The sequence below is a fragment of the Cydia amplana genome, chromosome 21 (assembly GCF_948474715.1).
Source record: "Cydia amplana chromosome 21, ilCydAmpl1.1, whole genome shotgun sequence".
NCBI classification, from domain to species: domain Eukaryota; kingdom Metazoa; phylum Arthropoda; class Insecta; order Lepidoptera; family Tortricidae; genus Cydia; species Cydia amplana.
In genome coordinates, this window is record NC_086089.1 from 9,302,302 (window position 1) to 9,312,374 (window position 10,073).

The following is a 10,073-nucleotide window of genomic DNA, read 5'->3' on the forward strand; positions in this document are numbered from 1 at the left end:
CCCGTTTTTATTACCCTTTAAAAACATCACACTAGTGTTTAAAAGCCTATTTCTTTTTCAGAACACCCGAAATCACCATTCTGCAGTCACGGCGACTGCGAGAATGGCGGCCGCTGCATAGCCACGTCGGCGGGCAGCCGCTGCGAGTGCAAGGGGGCCTACGGGGGGCCCTTCTGTGGCCACTATGTGGGCCACGGACACGCGTGTACCACGGCGAACTGTAGGCCACCGTCGCTCTGCGTGTGGACTCCAGTCGGTGAGTGATTGCGTAGCAAAGTTGGTGCAAGGGGGCCTACGGGGGGCCCTTCTGTGGCCACTATGTGGGCCACGGACACGCGTGTACCACGGCGAACTGCAGGCCGCCGTCGCTCTGCGTGTGGACTCCAGTCGGTGAGTGATTGCGTAGCAAAGTTGGTGCAAGGGGGCCTACGGGGGGCCCTTCTGTGGCCACTATGTGGGCCACGGACACGCGTGTACCACGGCGAACTGTAGGCCACCGTCGCTCTGCGTGTGGACTCCAGTCGGTGAGTGATTGCGTAGCAAAGTTGGTGCAAGGGGGCCTACGGGGGGCCCTTCTGTGGCCACTATGTGGGCCACGGACACGCGTGTACCACGGCGAACTGCAGGCCGCCGTCGCTCTGCGTGTGGACTCCAGTCGGTGAGTGATTGCGTAGCAAAGTTGGTGCAAGGGGGCCTACGGGGGGCCCTTCTGTGGCCACTATGTGGGCCACGGACACGCGTGTACCACGGCGAACTGTAGGCCACCGTCGCTCTGCGTGTGGACTCCAGTCGGTGAGTGATTGCGTAGCAAAGTTGGTGCAAGGGGGCCTACGGGGGGCCCTTCTGTGGCCACTATGTGGGCCACGGACACGCGTGTACCACGGCGAACTGCAGGCCGCCGTCGCTCTGCGTGTGGACTCCAGTCGGTGAGTGATTGCGTAGCAAAGTTGGTGCAAGGGGGCCTACGGCGGGCCCTTCTGTGGCCACTGTGTGGGCCACACGGCATGCGTTTATAACGCACCAGAAGATTAATAGAGAAACGTAGACAGCAGTTATTTTTAGACACAATATCTATTTTAAAACCCGTATAAAACTATAAAGAGTAGGTAATTTGATAGTGACGTCACACGCTAGTGTTTCATATAAATTCCATAGTAGCAAAATCGTTTTGACAGTTCGAAAAAAGAAACTGATTTAACTAGTAGTCAAATACCCTATTCTGTAAGCTTTATGTAGGTAGATCACAAATATGTTTCAGCAGTTGCGTCGGCACCGCGGCACGACGGTGGGCTACGTAACCATTTTCTCGCTTCAGAAAATCTATTTCTGTACCTGATTCATGTTTTATCAGGCTATACAACATTATAAGCCCGAGCCTTGTTTTACAGACGACCCAATGCTGCCGGGGCAACCGTTCTGCGCCTGCATAGAGGGAGCCAGCTGCACTCCGCCGCACGACCGTATAGCGGAGGCCGCGCCCAGTTCAGGAGGCGCGTGGGCCGGGGCCGGGGTCGCGGTGCTGCTGCTGCTGGTCGCTGTGGGAGCGGCGACATACGTACTGTACAGGAGGCGACAGTGAGTTACTCTACTGAATCATAGAGGGCGCTGGTTGCTAGCTCAGGACCGTATAGCGGAGGCCGCGCCCAGCTCAGGAGGCGCGTGGGCCGGGGCCGGGGTCGCGGTGCTGCTGCTGCTGGTCGCTGTGGGAGCGGCGACATACGTACTGTACAGGAGGCGACAGTGAGTTACTCTACTGAATCATAGAGGGCGCTGGTTGCTAGCTCAGGACCGTGTAGCGGAGGCCGCGCCCAGTTCAGGAGGCGCGTGGGCCGGGGCCGGGGTCGCGGTGCTGCTGCTGCTGGTCGCTGTGGGAGCGGCGACATACGTACTGTACAGGAGGCGACAGTGAGTTACTCTACTGCATCATGGCGCTGGTTGCTAGCTCAGGACCGTGTAGCGGAGGCCGCGCCCAGTTCAGGAGGCGCGTGGGCCGGGGCCGGGGTCGCGGTGCTGCTGCTGCTGGTCGCTGTGGGAGCGGCGACATACGTACTGTACAGGAGGCGACAGTGAGTTACTCTACTGAATCATAGAGGGCGCTGGTTGCTAGCTCAGGACCGTGTAGCGGAGGCCGCGCCCAGTTCAGGAGGCGCGTGGGCCGGGGCCGGGGTCGCGGTGCTGCTGCTGCTGGTCGCTGTGGGAGCGGCGACATACGTACTGTACAGGAGGCGACAGTGAGTTACTCTACTGAATCATAGAGGGCGCTGGTTGCTAGCTCAGGACCGTGTAGCGGAGGCCGCGCCCAGTTCAGGAGGCGCGTGGGCCGGGGCCGGGGTCGCGGTGCTGCTGCTGCTGGTCGCTGTGGGAGCGGCGACATACGTACTGTACAGGAGGAGACAGTGAGTTACTCTACTGAATCATAGAGGGCGCTGGTTGCTAGCTCAGGACCGTGTAGCGGAGGCCGCGCCCAGTTCAGGAGGCGCGTGGGCCGGGGCCGGGGTCGCGGTGCTGCTGCTGCTGGTCGCTGTGGGAGCGGCGACATACGTACTGTACAGGAGGCGACAGTGAGTTACTCTACTGAATCATAGAGGGCGCTGGTTGCTAGCTCAGGACCGTGTAGCGGAGGCCGCGCCCAGTTCAGGAGGCGCGTGGGCCGGGGCCGGGGTCGCGGTGCTGCTGCTGCTGGTCGCTGTGGGAGCGGCGACATACGTACTGTACAGGAGGAGACAGTGAGTTACTCTACTGCATCATGGCGCTGGTTGCTAGCTCAGGACCGTGTAGCGGAGGCCGCGCCCAGTTCAGGAGGCGCGTGGGCCGGGGCCGGGGTCGCGGTGCTGCTGCTGCTGGTCGCTGTGGGAGCGGCGACATACGTACTGTACAGGAGGCGACAGTGAGTTACTCTACTGAATCATAGAGGACGCTGGTTGCTAGCTCAGGACCGTGTAGCGGAGGCCGCGCCCAGTTCAGGAGGCGCGTGGGCCGGGGCCGGGGTCGCGGTGCTGCTGCTGCTGGTCGCTGTGGGAGCGGCGACATACGTACTGTACAGGAGGCGACAGTGAGTTACTCTACTGAATCATAGAGGGCGCTGGTTGCTAGCTCAGGACCGTGTAGCGGAGGCCGCGCCCAGTTCAGGAGGCGCGTGGGCCGGGGCCGGGGTCGCGGTGCTGCTGCTGCTGGTCGCTGTGGGAGCGGCGACATACGTACTGTACAGGAGGAGACAGTGAGTTACTCTACTGCATCATAGAGGGAGCTGGTTGCTAGCTCAGGACCGTATAGCGGAGGCCGCGCCCAGTTCAGGAGGCGCGTGGGCCGGGGCCGGGGTCGCGGTGCTGCTGCTGCTGGTCGCTGTGGGAGCGGCGACATACGTACTGTACAGGAGGCGACAGTGAGTTACTCTACTGCATCATGGCGCTGGTTGCTAGCTCAGGACCGTGTAGCGGAGGCCGCGCCCAGTTCAGGAGGCGCGTGGGCCGGGGCCGGGGTCGCGGTGCTGCTGCTGCTGGTCGCTGTGGGAGCGGCGACATACGTACTGTACAGGAGGCGACAGTGAGTTACTCTACTGAATCATAGAGGGCGCTGGTTGCTAGCTCAGGACCGTGTAGCGGAGGCCGCGCCCAGTTCAGGAGGCGCGTGGGCCGGGGCCGGGGTCGCGGTGCTGCTGCTGCTGGTCGCTGTGGGAGCGGCGACATACGTACTGTACAGGAGGCGACAGTGAGTTACTCTACTGAATCATAGAGGGCGCTGGTTGCTAGCTCAGGACCGTATAGCGGAGGCCGCGCCCAGCTCAGGAGGCGCGTGGGCCGGGGCCGGGGTCGCGGTGCTGCTGCTGCTGGTCGCTGTGGGAGCGGCGACATACGTACTGTACAGGAGGCGACAGTGAGTTACTCTACTGAATCATAGAGGGCGCTGGTTGCTAGCTCAGGACCGTGTAGCGGAGGCCGCGCCCAGTTCAGGAGGCGCGTGGGCCGGGGCCGGGGTCGCGGTGCTGCTGCTGCTGGTCGCTGTGGGAGCGGCGACATACGTACTGTACAGGAGGCGACAGTGAGTTACTCTACTGAATCATAGAGGGCGCTGGTTGCTAGCTCAGGACCGTGTAGCGGAGGCCGCGCCCAGTTCAGGAGGCGCGTGGGCCGGGGCCGGGGTCTCGGTACTGATGTTGGTGGTCGCTGTTCTATCAAATTACGTTTTGGCTCCCTAACGCCATCTATTAGAAACTTATGGCAAGTCGTCGACAGTGACAGCTGACGCCACACATAAATCGTATTATGTGTAATTCTATTTCATTTTAATTTGCCATATCTAATATATATATTCATCTCGTTTCAGCGGCGCGTTCGTGCACGCGCGCCTAGCGGATAACGTGGAGATCAGTAATCCGATGTATTTGGCGGACGACGAACCGCCGAGAAGAGACCTACTACCGCCACCTAGAGAGGTATACTATGATTATTATGAATTTATGACGGGTGCGTTAAATTCAATTCAATTTCTTTGTTTTTCCATTTAGGCATTAACATAATGCACTTATGAATGTCAAAAAAGTACAGTTGTACAGAATTCAAATTAAACATTACAAAAAATCACAACATACATTAAATACATAGCCATTAGGAACACATAACGTTATTGGTATACATTGTACTTACAAAATAAAGAATTATAAATAAAATCAATTTTAATTATTTAACAAATTAAATATTTCAATTAATCTAAAACATACATTAAGTACATAGCCATTAAAAAAGCCAATTATTTAACTCTCACTTGATTTGTCACTTAAGTACATTTGATGGAATGTCTAGTATTGAAATAGTCTATGCTTGAGTGTGTTCGACTGCGATACAGTGACGTTTATTTAAATGATCCGAACAGCTGATTTTAATTAAATTAAATCATTTTTATTTCGACCAACTATAGGATCATAATTTACATAAAATTATAACAAACAACACTTTCATATATAACAATAAATTACATTAAAATGATTATAAATCCAGATTAAATTAAACATAAAATTACAGAAATTACCAAAATGTCATTGTTAGTACTTATCTTCCATCTAAAGTGTTAATATAAAATTAGGGGTTGCCCATTAATGGATTAGCTGGCAATTCAGCTAAGCTAATAATCTTGTAAATATGCAACAATTGTTGCCGAAAGCTGATTTATAATTATCATGAATCTAGTATTAAACTGGATTGGGCATGAGTGGTGGGGATAACTGACAGAACGGGATAGTCTTATGTATCTTTCAGTAGGAGTAGCAGCGAAAGCGCTGTTATTGTTTATCCTTGTCACAGTCTCACATTTTATATTATTCCCCACCATAAATTAGTATGGATTATGGTGGGCAACAAATAAATTCGACCAATCATAGCGTCGCATTGCGTATGTTTTGTCCCTCACGGAGGCACGCGTAGACCACTTGTATAGGATGCTAAAGTGTCATTCAATAGAACTTGCTAACTATGTAAACAAAAGTTACTAGTAAATTGACATTCAGTGTCAAATTTAGTATGGCGGTTTGTTTACATAGTTAGCAAGTTCTATTGAATGACACTACCTTCTATGATAATTATTTATGTTTTCAGAATGGCGGCAACCATTTCGCCAACCCGGTGTACGAGAGCATGTACGCGCCGAGCGTGCCCCAGCCCGAAGAGCAAAACTTGTTGGCGGACGCGTCTGACAGCTCGCCCGCTGAACGGGCCGCGCTGTTATAAGCTACAGACAGACTGACAGACGAATATGTCTGTGGGAAAAGAGAGATTTGAAAAATGTACGCGCGAATGTAAGATCCCATATAACATTTTAATTTCGAGCCGTTTTATTGACAACATTCTTATATGTGTGAGATACTTGAAGATTCGAATTTATTGGCCGTATGTATTTAGCGTACAGTAAAGGTATTACATAATATTGACGTGGAAACTGGCATAAATATGTATGTATAATCCCAACCCTGGCAACGGGAGTGCAGTTATTTTTTAGCCACCCTGTATAACCTTTTCCAACATTTTGGACGCAAACCGAAGTGAGGCGGATTGAGTTTTTTTTTTATACCACATAGGTGGCAAACAAGCATACGGGCCGCCTGATGGTAAGCAGTCACCGTAGCCTATGGACGCCTGCAACTCCAGAGGTGTTACATGCGCGTTGCCGACCTTTTGAGTAATATCAGTAATATGACCAAATAGAGAATTTTAGATAAAACAATGTAGCATTTTCACCCGGTAATAGTATGCACACAAATACATACTTATAAGCAATCCTGACACTGAAATGTATAAAAAATAAGATAATAGTAGTGATACGAAATATTGACTTAGATTTCCATTAAAACTTTGTCGAAAACTACATTATCCAAATTAAATTAGTTCCTTGAATAATTTTAAATTCTCTTTAGTATGTAGTGATCGAAATATATCATTTTGTGAAACTGGAAGGTATTGTTTAGGCAAGAAAATCAATTATGTATGTACAATTGTGAAATCCTGGTTAGTGAGGTAGTTAAGTTGATGCATAGACGAACAGGCCAATTCGAACGTGCACGCTCGTACATGTCCGTACATGTATTGGCGCGGGAGAGACACAATTCATGCAATATAACTATATAACATGATCAAATATCATTCTGATGTCTCTGTACGTTTGAAATGGCCTGTATGGAATAGTGAGACGCGTAAAATAGTGCAAAATATTGTAACCGCAATTTTGACACATAACTCTATAGTCTGTCAAGCTGGATATGTCAGTAGCAATGTAAAGCAAACTAAAGTATGGTATCCCTAGGAAACGTACTAAAAGCAGCAATGTACATCGAACAACGATGACATGTAAACACAACAGTTCCACAGATAATATATAAATGATACGCGATTTTCGAACAATTCAAACGTAGTGTTGCTAACACGCAATTTTTCAAATTTGCCGCCTTTTTCTACTGACAAGATTTGCTTGATAAATATCACATTACAGTGCCATACGATTTTTGTGGTAAATTGATTGTCAAACGTTAGCACTTACCATAAAATATACATAGGCCGTGCAGCACCATCTAGTTTAGAATGTCTAAACTGCAGTTCAAATATTTTTCACTATATTACAAGTCTTAGTATTGCTTTGTCTATGGTTGATGGATGTGATTTTAGTATATATATTGTCTTGCCTCTTTTTTAGTACAATTGTAGTTATTAATATGACTTAGCCCTTAGCTTTAATTTTAATACTATACAATATCACGGCGATGGGCAGGTACAGTAAGCAGCAAAAGTTGCTAAGCGGGCCAGGTGTTCAAAATGATCTTGACGCGACTTTATTGTTAAGAGCATAAGAGCGTGTCAAGGTAATTTTGAACACCTCGCCCGCTTAGCAACTTCTGCTGCTGACTGTATAAGTAATTTAATTTTATTAATATTGTAAAGCTATATTTCTAGTTAATTTTGGTTTAAAATAATGGAAACCGGTTTAACTGTTAAGAAAAATCCGGTTATCACAATAAATAACCGGTTTAAGGCCTAAGATATTGTTTTTAAACATTTCTCATTATATTACTATATAGGTACTGAATGTATGTCAACCTAATTTGGGTTGTAATTAATATGTGCAGAATTTATTCAAATCCTATCACTAAAGTTAGTTAATCATCATATAGGTAAATAATACTCAAGATATTGTAATTGACAATGAATTGGTAAGTTTTTTTAACTTAATAATACTATTTTATAAGAGATCTCATTAAAAAGACCCGTAAATACATGAATCTCATGAATATTTTAATTCAATTTGTTTTTTATACGCATGTATATTTTTCATGCCATGTCCCGGATGGGAAAGATGTATGCAGCTACTTTACAATTTACATAATAATCAATTATTTATTGTGATACGTCAATTATTGTTTACTTTATACTTAAACCTTTACTATTTTTACTTAAGTTTTATGATTATTTTCTTTTCTATTCTCTTATGATATTTGCATTAAAATCACAATTAAAAAATCGAACAAGTATATTTTTAAGAATGTAATTAATATTAAGAACCTACATCGTGCCATATCAAATGAATATCACTTTCGTTATACACCTATGCTTTATATACACGCATATTTTTGACTTTTTTTTTATTCTGTATGTATTACAGGCCAGTACAATTTTAAAATGCAATATTGTTATTATTAAGTTAATGTATCCGCGCATAGACCTATTGAAAATGTCAGACGTTTTCCAATTTTTACACACTCGCCATCAGATATATCGGAGCGGCCAAGGTGTTCACAAATATCTGAACACGCCTCTATTGTCAAGGCGTTAGAGTACGTGTTCAGTAATTTTTGAGCACCTCTGTCGCTTCGATATGTCTGATGGCGACTGTACCTGCAGCGGTATCATGGTTTATATCAACTGACATGTCATGCGTCACTTTCGCACTTACTTGTTAGAACGTGACAAATGATAAAGAGCCGGTATGACAAAATGTACTAAGCTGTCGTTTCCAAAGATCTTTATGCATATGAGGCACAAGGACCCTTCTCTGATGGAAAGCCACTTTATACTCATAATTGATCGTTTAACGTCGGACATTTGAAAGGGTTAGGCGATTTGTGATAAGTCTGCAGCTAACCGGCGATCCTCACGTAATGCGACGCGCAAATGAGCTTATTGTATGTATGTTAGTTGTATGTCAGTGTAGCTACGATCACAGAGACTCGTGAAATGAGTCTCACTGCTACGAGTAATTGTGTAACTGTACATGTACAGTCGCCGTCAGATATATCGGAGCGGCCGAGGCGCTCAAAAATATCTGAACATACACTCATCGCCTTGACAATAGAGACGTGTTCAGATATTTTTGAGCGCCTCGGCCGCTCCGATATATCTGATGGCGACTGCGCAGTCATCATCAAAATAATGTTTAGATATTATCAGTTGTTGATGTCTGACTGAGCCCCATTAGGTTAGTTATATTAAATAATTAAATACTCTAATTCGACTCGACATGGCCAAAACTTATATTTTTAAATAAATAAGTTATCGTAAGCACTTATTATAGGTTTATCGATGAATTAAAAGATAATTGACGATGAAATGTTTTATTATTTTACAACCTTACAAATATACACTGGTACGCGCAGCGAACCATCATCTTATAGTAAAAATACATATTTTCAAATGAAATTTCAAGTTATTCCCACTAGTTAACAGATGGGAACATAATTCCCAGCTGTTACCGCTGGTAACAACTTGGTGCCACCTAGTGGGAATAACCCGAACTTCACACATTCCAGTAAGTTGTAATACAAGGTCTACGACTATTTTATATAATACACCGTTGTCCATTATATAAAATAGAATTGAATTTATCAGTACTGCTAGTTGACAATAGATGTCGCCACGAACGAAAACTCTAATGCTCAACAAAATTCAGCAATATTATAACCGGATTAACCGGAACTCTATTATCAACTCCTGCTTACAATATTATATTAGTTGTAAATTGTTTTAGTAGTAAAATTTTCGTCAGTAGCGGCACTTGTGACATCTGGTGTCAAGTAGCGGTGCTGATAGTTCCACTACTTGACGTTAGATGTCGACTACGAAATAACTCCCGTTTTGGTAAGAAGTATGGAGTTAGAGTTAGACCAAGAAAAGTCTGCAGCGATTTTGATAGCCCACGCAGTGCAAGTGTTATTTACACGTCATAAATTCATAGAAGTTTGACGTTTAAAATGACACTTTCACTGCGTGGGCTATCAAAATCGCTGCAGACTTTTCTTGGTCTGACTCTACCACTCTTTCCTTACTTATATTTCTTTATGGTATATATGTGCTGCACTCTGGCGGCAAAACATTGCAGTAATACCCCCTATTAGGAACCACTATTAACCTTTTGGACGCCAATGACTGATATATCCGCACCGTAGGTCCAAAGACCGATTAATCGGTCACATACCACAGAGCAACATCGACCTGCGTGCATATGCATAAAGTTCAATTTCAGTTTTGACATTTCGGTGTCGTGGCGTCCGAGTGACAGCTTTTGTGTTTGACACGGCGTCGAAAGGGTTAAACATGCTG

At 46.5% G+C, this 10,073-nt stretch overlaps 1 protein-coding gene across 1 annotated transcript in view; it reads left to right on the forward strand.

Moving 5' to 3' along the window:
- The window catches only part of LOC134658214 (prolow-density lipoprotein receptor-related protein 1-like), a 197,808-nt gene extending 192,017 nt beyond the window's left edge, over positions 1-5,791 (forward strand). Inside the window, 11 exon segments of the mRNA XM_063513823.1 lie at positions 62-256; positions 1,389-1,575; positions 1,765-1,905; positions 2,091-2,231; positions 2,421-2,561; positions 2,603-2,887; positions 3,077-3,217; positions 3,568-3,708; positions 3,898-4,038; positions 4,324-4,432; positions 5,589-5,791. Of these exon segments, the coding sequence (XP_063369893.1) occupies positions 62-256; positions 1,389-1,575; positions 1,765-1,905; positions 2,091-2,231; positions 2,421-2,561; positions 2,603-2,887; positions 3,077-3,217; positions 3,568-3,708; positions 3,898-4,038; positions 4,324-4,432; positions 5,589-5,720 (1,754 nt within the window). The 3' untranslated portion in view covers positions 5,721-5,791.
- The last annotated feature ends 4,282 nt before the right edge of the window (positions 5,792-10,073 follow it).